Source organism: Nestor notabilis, unplaced genomic scaffold, assembly GCF_000696875.1.
Source record: "Nestor notabilis isolate BGI_N333 unplaced genomic scaffold, ASM69687v1 scaffold3065, whole genome shotgun sequence".
Lineage (NCBI taxonomy): Eukaryota > Metazoa > Chordata > Aves > Psittaciformes > Psittacidae > Nestor > Nestor notabilis.
This window is the reverse complement of record NW_009928627.1, coordinates 7291-22241: the sequence shown is the minus strand read 5'-3', so window position 1 is coordinate 22241 and position 14951 is coordinate 7291. Positions and strand designations below refer to the sequence as shown.

The 14951-nt window shown below is 38.1% G+C and overlaps 1 protein-coding gene across 1 annotated transcript in view; it reads left to right on the top strand.

Moving 5' to 3' along the window:
* Window positions 1-449: 449 nt before the first annotated feature.
* The window catches only part of PNPT1 (polyribonucleotide nucleotidyltransferase 1), a 16133-nt gene continuing 1631 nt past the window's right edge, over window positions 450-14951 (top strand). The window contains exons 1-24 of the mRNA XM_010014570.1: window positions 450-527; window positions 830-904; window positions 1558-1663; window positions 2758-2813; window positions 3299-3362; window positions 3451-3498; window positions 4193-4306; window positions 4561-4747; window positions 5253-5304; window positions 5899-5956; window positions 6111-6207; window positions 6304-6406; window positions 7217-7287; window positions 8670-8706; window positions 9481-9547; window positions 9641-9730; window positions 10279-10332; window positions 10438-10544; window positions 11714-11785; window positions 11890-11953; window positions 13393-13476; window positions 13976-14059; window positions 14581-14687; window positions 14772-14827. Coding sequence (XP_010012872.1) covers window positions 471-527; window positions 830-904; window positions 1558-1663; window positions 2758-2813; window positions 3299-3362; window positions 3451-3498; window positions 4193-4306; window positions 4561-4747; window positions 5253-5304; window positions 5899-5956; window positions 6111-6207; window positions 6304-6406; window positions 7217-7287; window positions 8670-8706; window positions 9481-9547; window positions 9641-9730; window positions 10279-10332; window positions 10438-10544; window positions 11714-11785; window positions 11890-11953; window positions 13393-13476; window positions 13976-14059; window positions 14581-14687; window positions 14772-14827 — 1910 coding nt within the window. The 5' untranslated portion in view covers window positions 450-470. The remainder of the gene's footprint in view (window positions 528-829; window positions 905-1557; window positions 1664-2757; window positions 2814-3298; window positions 3363-3450; window positions 3499-4192; window positions 4307-4560; window positions 4748-5252; window positions 5305-5898; window positions 5957-6110; window positions 6208-6303; window positions 6407-7216; window positions 7288-8669; window positions 8707-9480; window positions 9548-9640; window positions 9731-10278; window positions 10333-10437; window positions 10545-11713; window positions 11786-11889; window positions 11954-13392; window positions 13477-13975; window positions 14060-14580; window positions 14688-14771; window positions 14828-14951) is intronic.

Sequence of the window (14951 nt, the reverse complement as noted above, 5' to 3'; positions counted from 1 at the left end):
CTTCAACCCAAACCAAGCTGGGATTCTATGAAAACTAAACTCTGCCTAGAACAGGTGGATGATTCATCTTCAATATGAGCAAAACATGTTGCCTTTAAGCAATATGTGTAAGCTCAGCTAAGATTCTGTAGCTGCAGGTCTTTGCTGCAAGGTGACAAACCAGGACATAGAATCATAGAATGAGTGAGGTTGGAAAAGACCTTTAAGATCATCATGTCCAACCATTACCCCATGTGTTTTATTTACATAGCCCTGCAGTTTGAAGCAAAAGCACATTTAAGTGGACTTTTGGTGAAAGTGTTTCAATTTCTGTATCTAATGAGAATTTTTATGTCCAATATGTATTGGACATGTTCACGTTCAGTGTAGCCCGTGTGCTGTACAGCTGGTGCTGTAGATGAACATGGAGTTTACTGGAAAAAATACTTGGGTTTGCCATGAGTAACAGATTATTTCTTTCCAACAGAAAGATGGAATTGTCTTCTGGAAAACTTGCAAGGTTTGCTGATGGATCTGCTGTTGTTGAGGTAAAAAAAGGCCCAGATCTGGGCAACTTCAAAATGTCTGTGTTTGAACAGTCGTTGTTAGGTCATCAGAGCCTATTAAAAGGATAGAGAGCTTCAAGTGGCTATTTATTCCCTAATTAACCTGCAGCTGTGTTTTTTAGAGAAGAGTTGTTTGCAAAGCAAGAATAATGGTGTGAAGCATGGATTTATGTGGGATTTTTTCTGCAAAGAATATTCTGGAGTTTCATTCTGAATAAGTTTAGGGCTTCAGGCAATGTTTTGTTTGCAGGTCATCTCACTGTATTTATTTTTTCTCAATCCAGCTAGGTGATACAGCAGTAATGGTCACAGCAGTCAGTAAAACTAAGCCTTCTGCATCTCAGTTTATGCCATTAGTGGTAAGTACTAACGACAAAATGAGTTTTGTGATAGTCAGTGGTTCAGTACCACTGCCTTAGCAGTACCTTAGTGGAGGTCAAGATGCTGAGTGGAATGAGAAATGCAAATAGCAGGCTACAGACCCTGGACCTCACAGTGATAGTCTCTGATAAAACAGCTGTGCCTGTGGATGAGGGATGAGAGTGGATGTGTCTGTGTTGATTTTAGCAGGCTTTCACCAAAGCCTTGTGAACTTAATCTGCCACAACAGTTCAGCTGTTATATTTTAGATGTGTGGAAAACTTGATCATGAGGCTCAGAGGGCTGTGATAATTAAGGGTTAATGATTGTGAGTTCCTCAGGGGTCTTGTCCTGGAATACAGCCTGTTTCATACTTGTACCAGTGCCCTGGAATCCCTCTGAATTTGGGGTGCAGTAGTGCTCTGCACAGTTCAGACTGGGGACTGACTGGCTGGGCAGTCCATACATGATACAGAATAGGAGGGTCCATTTGGGCATCAACATAGAGCTTGAATAATGTAATCTGAATTCGGAGTTGACCCTTCTCTGAGCAGTATAGACCTCTGGAGGTGTCCCTTCTAAACTGAATGATTCTGTGGCTCTGAAATAAGTAATCTGTTGTCTTTAGGAATCCCTGTTTTGTTTTTAAAAGGTTGACTACCGCCAGAAAGCTGCTGCAGCAGGGAGAATTCCTACAAACTACCTAAGGAGAGAGCTTGGCTCCACTGATAAAGAAATTCTTACAAGCAGAGTAATAGGTAGGCTGAAAGATTTTATTTACAATGTATTTTGGAATATCCTCATGGATGTTCGAAACGGTAGAAATTTAAAACTGCTCTTTGCGGAGTTGATTTGAAGTAATGTCAGCAGAGAACAAACTTAATTCTCTTGTTTATCAGTAGTGATTTTCAGAATGATACATCACATATGCTGTGTGCATATGCCTTTATACGTAAGCCTGGATCTTGAAGAATCTTGTTGTCACCTTTGTGGGTGTTAAGATCTTATAAATGCAGAGATGTTACCTCTGCAGTTGCCCATCTCTGAACAGGTGAAGAGGCAACCAAGCTGAAGCCTGAAATACAGAGGCAGACTTAGTGATTGGTGTATGCTCATTCTCTTCCTCATGATCCTGCTTGAAAAGTCGTTTCCGTTATGGCTCTCTTCATTCATGAATAAGATAACACTTTGGAATTCAACATTTATATACATCAGCATCTTAAGACAGCAATGAAAAGAGTTAGGAGAGACAACAGCCTATTACACAGAGTCCCATATGCTTCAGACTGAAATAAAATTAGTGGGAAATCTGTGCATCATGGGAAAATGCTTTTGTTGCTTTTGTTTGAGGACTGTGTCCCTTCATTAAAGATATTTCTGGTGAAATAGTATTTAATAGGTTATTTGTACCCTAAGCATAGAAGGCTTTTCTGATTGTTAGGGTGTGGTCACCCAAATACCTCTTATTTTACTGAGTGCTATTGAAATATTAGAGTTGATTATGCTAAATTTCCTTCTGGGTTCTCTACCTTTTCTTTTTTGCTTATTTGGGTCTCATTTAAATCATTTGTCAGCTTCTTGTGGGATTATTACCAGACAAACTGAATACTGAAACCCAAATAGTTCTTAGTCATTGAATGTTTCGTGGTCACCCAAATACCTCTTATTTTACTGAGTGCTATTGAAATATTAGAGTTGATTATGCTAAATTTCCTTCTGGGTTCTCTACCTTTTCTTTTTTGCTTATTTGGGTCTCATTTAAATCATTTGTCAGCTTCTTGTGGGATTATTACCAGACAAACTGAATACTGAAACCCAAATAGTTCTTAGTCATTGAATGTTTCTTTTGCAGATCGGTCAATCAGACCACTCTTTCTCTTTCCAGCAGGCTACTTCTATGATACACAGGTAGGTCATGCTCATTGTCCTTCACTATAGCTACCTTCAGAATGGAAAACTTGAGTATATCCAGTGAAAATTTCACATGACATAGGCAGTGTTTTAAGAAAAGCAATTTCCATGAGCATCAAGGAGGGGTTTACACTTCGAAAAACAGTCTAATAGAGTAACGCTGCTTTTTAGTTTGTCATTTCTTTGTCTCAAATTGCTTTTATTACACGCTAGTTTCCAAATTTTGTTGTAGAGGAACAAAATTCAAATATCCTCTGTACAACAGAGGGAAGAAAAGCCAATAGTATATGTTATACTATACAATATTGCACATTAATGGGGGTTTTTTGAGTTTTGTAGTTTAAATTCCTGATGAAATTTTATTTGCAATATAGGTTTGTCTAAATATGTAGAAAGTTTTGTTTTATTGTCCTTAGCTTTGTATTGACAGCTAAGAAAAATGTGTAGGTCAAAATTATTCATTGTCTTTTATCTTATGCCAGATCCTTTGTAATCTTTTAGCAGTAGATGGTGTCAATGACCCTGATGTTCTGGCAATTAATGGAGGTAAGAAGACTACTAAAAATTGACTGCTAGTGTGTCATTTAATGTCATCCATTTTTTTCTAATCCAAGTTTTTATCTCTCTATTCCAGCTTCTGCAGCACTTGCATTATCTGATATCCCATGGAATGGTCCTATTGGTAAGTAAGTGTTTTGAAATGGTGGATGATTTGAAGGTAATGGAAGGCTGAGACCTCAGTTCGTGCTTTCATTTTTAATAAGAACCTGAATCTGAAGTCCACTATCTTTTGTTTCAAGAATTAAAAATAATTTTGCAGTGGGTTAAGGCTATTACTATTCAAAGCATTGTTTTGCCTGGAGTAAACATACTTCTGGAAGAATTTATAGTCCAGAAATAGTATAGAGACCATTCACTTTGTTTTTCCTTTAGAGAAACTTGGTCCCAAAAAACACTGTTTAGAAAACAGCTGGTTAGGAATACAGCTTTTTTCCAGGAACTCGAGTTCAAGAAGAGCTTGAGTTCATCATGAATACTTTTTGGGAAGAGAAATGATCTAGGCAAGAACAAATATTTAGTTGTGTTTTCTTTTCATGTGCCTGTTTTCTAGAGAGCATGTGCTCAAATGACTTAAACCAAACAAGCTTACAGCCTCGTGTGTAATGTTACTCAGCATTATATGCCTTACCCAAAAGAAATTCAAGAATAGATAATTCTGCCTTACAGATTTGTTCTTGATATATAGCTAACATGCTAGTGTGCAAAAATGAGCCCATAGCTTTGAGAATTACATATATAAAACCAACAATTAATGTGAAATGATGTCTTAAAAAACTTCTTTATAGTAATAATAATCGTCTGGAGTTTCTTTGTAGGTGCAGTAAGGGTAGGACTGGTTGATGGAGAAACTATTATCAATCCAACTCGAAAACAGTTGTCTTCTAGTACTTTAAATTTAGTTGTTGCTGGAGCTCCACAAAATCATGTTGGTAAGTGGGTTAATTATTAATATCTGTTGAGGGTTTAAAAATCAAGGTGCCTCTTTGATACTCTCCTCATCTTTGAAACTTGTATTTTTACACCATAGTAGGAGTAAACAACAGTGGAAAGTTTGATAACTTTGGTGATGTAAAGTAAATTCCATTGTATGTATGCTGTTTAATGTTAGTCTGTATTCCCTCAGTTGAATTAGATTGCTTTTGAACAATAAAATAATACTTAATTTTTAACTTCCCATTCACAGTTATGTTGGAAGCAACTGCTGAGAATATATTGCAACAAGACTTCTGTCATGCCATCAAAGTAGGGATAAAGCATACCCAGCATATTATCCAGGGAATTCAGCAACTAGTGAAAGAACGGGGTGTTGTCAAGAGAACTGTTCAGAAGTTTTATGTTGCTCCTGCAGAGATTGTGGAATGTGCAAACAAGTAAGTTCAGAACGAAGAATTCAGTCTAAATTCTGTTAAGTGACTCAAAGTGGTTATTTAACCAGAATTTAATTTGATGAGCTCTAATCAGATAGTTTGGGGGGAGGGGGGTTGTTTAACAAAATAGCACGTTTTGATCATTCAGGGCTTGTTATGTTTTCCATGAAGGCTTAGGAGCACAGCCTTCAGCTCTCTTTTATACTTAGTGAAGAGGACAGGTTAAAACAAACACCCTGAAAACCCAGTGGAAGTAGTGTCAGTTAACACACCTTTCTTGTGGAATGGTGACAAGAGAAGTTGGGATGTTGGCCTGTGGAAGTGATAACTAATTCCAGAGAGGTGGCAGAAGAACAGGCAGGAAGGGCAGCTGGAGCTAGTAATGTTTATAAATGTCAGTCTGGGGCTTTCCTGCTCCTAATGAAGATGAACGTTTAGTCCTCAAAACCTAATTATCTAAATATTTTATAAGCTGTGTTTTCAAAAGTTATTTCTTTTCTGCCAAAAGACTTGCTTCCAACAAGATCTACGCGGTGTTCACAGATTCAGGCCATGATAAAGTAAGTGATTGACACAAACATAATACAATTACTAATTAGTATCATCATGAAACTACAGTAGTAGTTCTTTACACTAATGATAATAAAAGCTCCTCTCTGCATGTATTTGCAGCAGTAATAATAAATTGTTCTTTAAACTGTGATATACCAGAATATTTGTTTGCTGAATGTGGAGATGGAGACTCCCTTTTTACAAGGAGTCACATAGAAAAGATACGGGGTAATGGGCACAAGTTACTCCTGGAGAGATTCCAGTTGGAGATGAGGAAAATTTTTCACAATGAGAACATCAGCCATTGGAATAATCTCGCCAGAGAGGTGGTGGGTTCCCCAACATTGGACACTCTTTAAGCTTTGGCTGGACAGGGTGTTGGGACATCTTATCTGGACCATGCTTTTGCCAAGGCAAGTTGGACCAGCTGATCCTTGAGGTCCCTTCCAACCTGGTATTCTATGGTTATTGACCTTTGAATTTGTGTGACAATCCTAGGCCTTACTTGCCTGAACCTTACAGACTTTCAAACCAAACAAAAACCCAACAGCCTGCATTATTCTGCTCTGCAGAGTTAACTGGTTGCAAATCCTGTGTTCTAGATTTCTAGAGATGAAGCAATTAACAAAATAAGGCTTGAAACAGAAGAAGAGCTAAAAGGTATGATCTTCTGCTCACTTAATAGTTAGAGAAGGCTTGCCTGGAGCTGGTGCTACTTAGAGCTACAGTGTGCTCTCTGTTAGCCAAGCTATTTTAGTAAAAGACACATAAAATTAATTTTCCAACTTGAGATGCAATTTCTTTTTATACCCAGCAAAATTTCCAGAGGCTGAGCCTTATGAAATCATAGAATCTTTCAACGTGGTTTCAAAGGATATTTTCAGGAACCTTGTTCTGAATGAATACAGAAGGTAAGGAGAACAAACTCCTACCGAATAACAGTTCTGTTGGCTTTTTATCCAAGATTATAGTTACATTGGTGTCACAATTTCTGCTTGTTACTTTAGGTGTGATGGGAGGGATTTGACTTCTCTTAGAGATATTAAATGTGAAGTGGACATGTTTAAAATGCTTCATGGATCAGCCTTATTTCAGAGAGGCCAAACACAGGTAATATCTTTAAACATCAGAAATTGTAAATGGATTAATTAAAAGCTGAAAGACTTGTTGTTCATTGTCTTGGGGGAAGGTGCTTTGAGAAAAAAGCAATTCCATAGCAGTTTCTTTTTTTACCCCTCTCTTTAGATTTCTATGTTAAAGATATTTGTTGAAACAACAGCTTTTAATGTAAAACAATCCTGTTTGGTTTTAGAAAAATGGGTGACTTGGTTAATGTGCTGAAATGTGCATCTTTTAAAAGGAACTTCATATGTAACCTGGACTGAACAGGGAGATTGCACCCCAAAAATTGTATGAGATATTTTTTTCTCCTCTTTGCCAAAAGTGTCAGATGTTGTTGGGGGGAATTGAAGTAAGATTGTACTTGAGAGCTATATTTTTATAGCTCATTTTCCTAGAAGACTGTCAGCCATTGATCTGACTTATTACAGGGTACACGGATAGTTGCAAACAGTGATTTACTCCTCAGTGCTGTCCCCACTAAAAATAACACATGCTGCCAGTCCCTGTGATAAACAGGTTTGCTCTTTTGCATGACATCTCGCCCGGGCTCTTAAATGAAGTAGTTTGGTTTCTTAGAGAACAAACTGTTCTTGGCTCCTTACAGATTTAAGAAGCATTAAGTTAGTATTTGTAAATGTGATTGTATAAATTTGTGCAATGAAGGAAAAAAGGTTTGCAGATGGCAGTGTCAAATACTGTTGTTGATATCATTCTTTTTGATTCTTCATGAACAGTAGAAGTTGGGAATGATGGAAGTGTGTTTGAGCAGTTCATTCACCCTCTGTCCTTTTATTTTAGGTTCTTTGTACAGTTACATTTGACTCTATAGAATCAAGTGTAAAATCAGATGTTATCTCAACAGCAGTGAGGTATGTTTCTCTTTAGTGTTTTGTTAGTGGTAATAAAAGAGGGTGAGCATTTAAGCACAGTTGATAAAAGTTCCTTGATGTTCAATATCCATGTCCGTTAGGACTGAAAAATGTGTAAAATTAGACTTTGAAGTGATCTTGGCTGTTGTTTTTTAAGGTGACATTAGTTCCATAGATGCACATTTGAAACTGGGGAGTATGACAAGTAACAACATCCAGTCTAGCTGTGAAAGAAAGGAAATAGTGAATTGCTATTGAATCTGGAAAACTGCGTCCGTATATCAAGCCTCTTTAAATAAAACACTTGATGAAAGTGAATTCTTCCTTTGTTCCAAGTATTTATCATCACACTTGGAACTTGATAGGAGTTTACTCCATCTATTTCTTACGAGTTTGGTAGTTTTGCTCGATAGGTTGGGTGCATGGAACCCACGAAATGCTGTTTGTCAAGTTTGGTTCAAATGGAAAGCAAGTTAAAACGCAGATAACTGTGTGGTGAGGTGGTTTTCCCCAACCAAGTCAGCCTATTCTCATTTTGTCTCAAAATAAAAATGTTCAGAGGGTGAAATGTGAGTGTTCTTCCTAATGGAGTGAGCAAGGTTTAACTTACAGTGTAGCAACTCCGTGTGCCATTAACGTTGCTGAGGGCTACCTTGCTGGGAGGGGAAACTCCTTTCCTTTAAAGCTGCAGTTCAGACATCTCATCTCACCAGTGTGGGAGCTTTTACGTCTTAGAGTGTCAGCTTTGCTTTAGTTAAGTTTTTTGGCCTCGAGGTGTTTGTCCATGTTCTGTAACTTTCATATTCTTGGAAATCAGTTCCTGTGTTTAAATGATGAGGTTTAACTATCAGTCAGTGGGTTGCTTCATCAGTGCCTCTGTGTGAAACTACGTGCAAGTCTTGACTTGACACAGCTTTCCTTATAGATGAGCTTTTTTTAGTTTTATTTGAGTCATATCGTGTGATACTTTAGTAACTTCTTTGAGCACAGTTTTTTATTGAATCAAAAGCTGTTTTGTTGTTACAGAAATTCTCAGTTTTCCTTCTGAGTCCTTACTGCACTGTGTGCAGTACGATGCTGGTGTTCTTCAGGTTGGATTTTTATTTGCTATTCTTCCTCCAGACACCAAAACTGGTGTGAAGAACTGACAGACCAGCCAGGCACGCTGTTTTGATGATTAACACATGGGGGTTTTTTTCTTTGCAGACTGTGCTTTTTAATTTGTTCACTACATAGAAAATCTTAGGAAAAATGTGGGTGATCAGCAAATCTATTGATTGGGTTTATTTGTAAGCATAAGTGAGTATAATCTTACAAATTGCCTATTGTATATAGGACATGTTTGATGGCTCTTTTTTTGACATGCTCTTTTTAATTCCTAGTGGGATAAAAGATAAAAACTTCATGCTGCATTATGAGGTGAGAGTTTTGCTGTGTCCCAGCTTTCGGCATGTTTCACAGAACGCCTTTTAAAGAAGATATTGATCACTTCCAAGGACACGGATTATCTCTAGATTTGCTAAAACTTATTAATTCAAGTTCTTACGTGAATTTATACTGCAGTTCATGAACAAAACTGTTGGCTTCCTGAAAAGCACTGGATAATATTTCCAAGATAAATTGCCACCTGATAGTCTTTTTAATATCTTAACATTAGGTGAGCTCTTTAAGAATGGGTTATTGCTGAAAGCAGGATTAATCTGCTTTATTATTTTTAGTCAACTCTATTAATATATTCAGCTGACATACTACACCAATAGCCAATAACTGCTTTTACATCTTGGATCTCTTTTAGCCTTTGGAACTTGCCCAGAGTATTTCATACAGGCAACAGGCACATCTTGTTCTGTTATCTGTATGACAGAAACAAGCTTTCTGATATGTTGTTTGGCAAGTTTGATTGGAGTAAACTTGTTGTGTTGTTTCTCAGCTACCTTGCAACTGCTTTATTCTCTGGAAGTAAAACATTTACTAAGCACTGCCTAAAGCGTTTCTGGTTTGCACACTGAGTGACTAATAGAAGTCAGTCTGCAATACTGAAATAGAAGTGGGGTGGTTTGTTTGGGTTTTTTTAACATGTTTTTACCTTGGGATACACCAAAGCTTCAAAGAATGTTTTCTAAGTGTATGTTTTGTAATAATAATTTTAAGAAAGCTAGCTCATTTTCTCAATACACATCTGTTACTTCATAGTTTCCACCTTATGCAACTAATGAGATTGGCAAAGTGAGTGGTATGAACAGAAGAGAACTTGGACATGGTAAGTTCAGAATAGAGAAATCCCATGCTCTAAGTTTTAATGTTTTATCTGATGGTTTTTATTTATGGGTGACTTGGTGTTTTTTATAAACAGGTGCACTGGCAGAAAGAGCTTTGAAGCCAGTTATCCCCCAGGATTTCCCATTCACAATACGAGTTACTTCAGAAGTCTTGGAGTCAAATGGTATTATGCTTTTCTTCTTTTTAACATAGTAACAGAGACTTAATTTGGTTCTTAATAAAGCTCAAGTTTGACAAATTGAAGTTGTAGGCATTTTAGGTAATAAATTTCATTTTTAACATTCTTGGTAGCTCTGTTACCTGAAGTACTTAAAATAAAAAGGACGTATGTAGTCATGATCAGTGGACCTTTCTGTCACTGTGTATAACAGAAGGGGTCAGTGGAGAGGGGGAGTCCCATTTGCAGCTTGCTGTGAAACCCACAGATTCTTTATCTAGAATATTTATTAGTGATGCTTGTTGAGCTTTTTTGGTATTGGTATCTTGAAAGATTCAAACTGTATTACCCATTTCTTGTTAAAAATACTTCTCCCAGAGAAAATTTCTAATTGCAATTATTTATTGTAGTATGTGTGTTGCTGCACAGGACTTTCTAGCTGGCAACAAGTTAAGTTTCAAGCTGTCATTGAAGAATATCCCTAGCAAGTTTTGTTTCAGATACTTCTGACCAGTGTTTAATGCTTTCTTTTTCCCTGTATTCTAACTCTGTAGGGTCCTCTTCAATGGCTTCTGCTTGTGGTGGAAGTTTGGCATTAATGGATGCAGGTACAAAATACAGCACTTAACAGGATAAACTACATATGAAAACAGGTTACAGGATCTGGAAATGACCAAAGGTTACAAAAATGTCTTTTTATTTACCTCTATTAGGAGTTCCAGTATCAAGTGCAGTTGCAGGTGTAGCCATAGGTCTCATTACCAAATGCAGTCTGGAAAATGGAGATATTGAGGACTATCGTTTGCTGACGGACATCCTGGTGAGTGTTCCTAGCACTGTGGTGGTTATTGATGCCTAATACTCTAAATACCCTCTATGGCCTTCTTCTGTAATGTTTTTCCCAGTTAATTCTGGAATATACACTACTGGGAATATAGAATTGCTTTATCTTCTCTGTTTTGTCTCCCAAACTCCTTCCTTATTTCAGAAAATCGCTAGTAAATGTCCAGTTTTTGGAATTACTCAGTTATTTCTTTTAAACTCTAACAAACTCTTTCCAATTATAGAATAGTTAGGGTTGGAAGGGACCTTAAGATCATCCAGTTCCAACCCCCCTGCCGTGAGCAGGGACACCACACACTAAACTATGTCACCCAAGACTCTGTCCAGCCAGGCCTTGAACACCACCAGGGTTGGAGCATCCACAACTTCCTTGGGCAACCTATTCCAGTGCCTCACCACCCTCACTGTGAAGAACTTCCTTAGATCTAACCTAAACTTCCCCTGTTTAAGTTTAAAGCCATCACCCCTTGTCCTACCACTAGAGTCCCTAATGAAGAGTCCCTAATGAAGAGTCCCTCCCCAGCATCCTTATAGGCCCCCTTCAGACACTGGAAGCTGCTCTGAGGTCTCCACGCAGCTTCTCTTCTCCAGGCTGAACAGCCCCAACTTTCTCAGCCTGTCTCTGTACGGGAGCTGCTCCAGCCCCTGATCATCCTCGTGGCCTCCTCTGGACTTGCTCCAACAGCTCCATGTCCTTTTTATGTTGAGGACACCAGAACTGGACACAATACTCCAAGTGAGGCCTTTTCTCTTGGGAGAAAGAGATCAATAATTCTTGAATAATTCACTGAAAACCACAATATATTGGATGGATATTGGCAAAATTGTTGGAGGGGGGGAAGAACACACATTACCATGATGCTGCTGCCGCTTCACACTGCGGCGTCCACTGATAGTGCAAAATCAGCTGTGCACCAGTTATTCAGAAGCTAGTCCAAAGCTCTTAATTTATAAGGAGATAAAGGAACAGTGTTAATCCTGAACAGCAAAATAAGGCTGAAGAAAACCATGCAAGTCTTGGAAGTAACTCCAAGTCTGCAGGATGCTTTGTGGCCTATTGAAACACGGGATGTGCTTTTAGCGTAACAAGACTTGACACTGGGATAAAGTTACTCCAATTTGTTTTCTTTCTGTCTGTGCTGGTAGGGAATTGAAGATTATTATGGTGATATGGATTTCAAGATGGCAGGCACTAATAAAGGGATCACTGCCTTGCAGGTATTGTGACATTAAATCTTCCTAAAATGAAACTATGACATTGTATTTAAACCTTTCCTTACACACGATTCTATATTGATGTCACTTAACTCTTTTTTTATTAGGTTGATCTAAAACTGCCAGGAATACCAATAAAAATTGTAATGGAAGCTATTCAGCAAGCTACAGGTAGGCCCATACTTGTATTTGCACCTATTTTATCACATTAAATGAAAAATTGTATTAAATTCTAAGTTTTATGAAACTAATATGTTATTAATGTTTCTGTTCTCACTGGGGTAGGGGGAGAAGCTGCTATCTTTAAGAAGAACTGGCCTGGTTGGGGTGTTTTCTGTTATGTTTGAGTGTAGGCACTTTGTACCAAATAAAAACTTTTTTGTGTCAGAGGAGAGCCTTCAGTCTCCAAAAATCCAGGCCCTCCCCACCACACTTAAGTTCCATATCATTGTACATAGTCTCAGTAACAGTGTCTGCTACTCCTGGAGGTTACTTCATACTAAACCAGAACAAAATGGTGTGATATTAGTGGTCATCAGCTGAGTACAGTGAGTAACTTGTTTGGAAAAATTGCAGCAAAATTAGTGGCATCGCAAAGAGGGGGACATGTACCAGGGGGACACGTACAAAAGGGCAGCATCAGGGTTAAGGAATATACTGTAAAATATTTACATGGAGTGTTTTGCATTTGACTGATGCAATATTACTGAGCCATGTGAGTTAGTAACATTTTTGTCATACTGTATGGAAATCGATGTGGTGAACTGGGGACAAAAGGCTTGCTCTTTGCTGTGCAATATATCAGTAAAAAGGGCTGTTGAAAATAAGCTCTAGAATAATTTTAAATTAACTTTAGACCAATTATTAAATGCCTCTTGAGCAGTGAGTTCTTAGACATCAAGTAAAAGCCCGTGGCATCTAAGGGAGTTCATGGTTAAGGTCTAGCAGCCTGATTTCTTATGAATAACCCAGGTAGTGAAGGCTGAGGTGGAGCTTTGTGCACCGAAACTCTGGGTTCCTTTTGATTGGTGAAAGTTGAGAAAGGGAAGGAAGCATCTGAAATGGATTTGAGCTGACACACAAGCACCTTATTACATGACTTTTAAATCCAGCAGAGTACTGTTACAAAAAGAACAGCAAACTCTCATTTATCATAAATTCAGCTATAGTTACTATTGAAATTTACTGTTGTGTGTATTCTGACCCTTACTAAAATGTAAGAGCTAGTAATTCCTGTTCAGTGGTGGTTTGCTTGAAGCAGCTCAGCTAAATTTCCAGGCCAGTGTGTCATAACTTAACTGATCAAAGCTATACTCTGCTGCTCTTATCATCTGAGTAATAGCCTGAAACAGAACTGTACATCATGTTCTAGGTTGCATAAAATCATTGAACGTGGTCAAGGGATGGGGTTTGTATGCACAGAGCAGGGGGTTGTACTGCAGCAAACGTGCGCTTACCTGACAAGTGTTAAGTCACCACAGTACGTTCTCAAGTTAGGCAGGAGGCAGGTTTTCATGAGTGGGAATTTATCTACTTTATAACAATCTGCATAAATTGATTTTAATCCTACACAAAATTTTACTTTTTCCTTTCTCCCCCCAACCCCACAGCTGCAAAGAGGGAGATCTTACAAATTATGAACCAAACACTGGCAAAACCCAGACCTAACAGGAAAGAAAGTGGACCCGTTGTAGGTAATGGTAGTTGTGTGTTGATAGGAATTCATTTATTTTATAATTACCTTTTAACAATAAGCTGCTGCTTAAAACAGTTGGGTTTTGATGAATGTCTGTTACGTGTTTCTGCCCCTTGGGGTTATTTTTCCTTTGTGTTTTTGAGGTGAATTTTGGGGGGTTTTACTGCCATGTGGGACAGCAGCACTGTACTATTTCACTGTACACCAGAAAATAGAATTAAACTGAAGTCATATGAAACTCTCAAAGTCAGAATGGATAAAGGTGTCAGCATGGCCAATACCAGGTATTGGTATGGCCTAAGGTAATTTGCACTCGTCAAAGTATTTGTATTCTATGTTTTCACTTATTTCAGCTCTTCAGTGTAATTACATCAGTGTTCAGCAAATACAGCAGCTATAGAAGATTAAAACCTAAATGAATGTCATGTATTTTTTGGTGATAGCTTTCAAGATTATTATATTAAGCATTTCAAAAGTACTTTTACATTTTCTTTCAGAAACTATCCATGTTCCACTGTCAAAAAGATTAAGATTCGTTGGTCCTGGGGCCTATAATCTGAAAAAGCTTCAAGCACAGACTGGTAAAACATTATTGCTTCCTGGAATACATTATCCTGATGTGGTATTAGCTTCTGTATATACATATTACTAGTGTGGAGCTTTAGTTAGTGGATCTTGGTAGCACAGGCATTATTGGCACACCTGATGCCTGGTCTTAAGAAGAGCTGGGTGAAGCTCACCTCAGCTACACTTAGCTGTGTACGGATTCTGTCTAAAAGTGCTAGCAGGAATTCCCAGCGTGGTGCACGTATGATGGTGCTTTTCAGGGCTTAGGGAAGAGGCAATTGAAGAGCCACCAAGGGACAGTTTTGCAGATAGTGTTGAATGAAAGATGGAAAGCCAAAAAAGTCTGACCATGAAGTTGAAGCGTAGACCAAATCTGTGCAGCTTTTCTTCCTATGAACTAAAGCCTTTTTGCTCTTGAGATCTTAATGAGTGTGCGAAATCATTTTGCTCTATGGAAGTCTTTACTGAATATAACTTCTTCTTGCTGAAGCAGTAGCACTGTTCACCTAAATCCTCATTCAATTCTGTTTTGAAGGTGTAACTGTAAGTCAGTTGGATGAAGAGACGTATTCTGTGTTTGCCCCCACCCCTATTGCCATGCATGAAGCAAGAGAATTTATCCGTGACATCTGCAAAGATGATGTAAGGGCAGACTTCTGTTCTTGGCTCTTCCAGTTTGCATTTTGTGAACATGTGTCTTACTGTTGTCTTCTTTTCCCTCTACAGCAGGAAGTGAATTTGGAATTTGGTGCAGTTTATACAGCCACAATAACTGAAATAAGGTATAAAACCTGCTCTGGAGTTGAAGTAGAAAATAGTTTATTTATATAGCTGTATTCCTGGTACCTAAATATGATGTAAAATGATTTTTAAGGATGCCAAACTTACGCTGGTGACAATGGCACC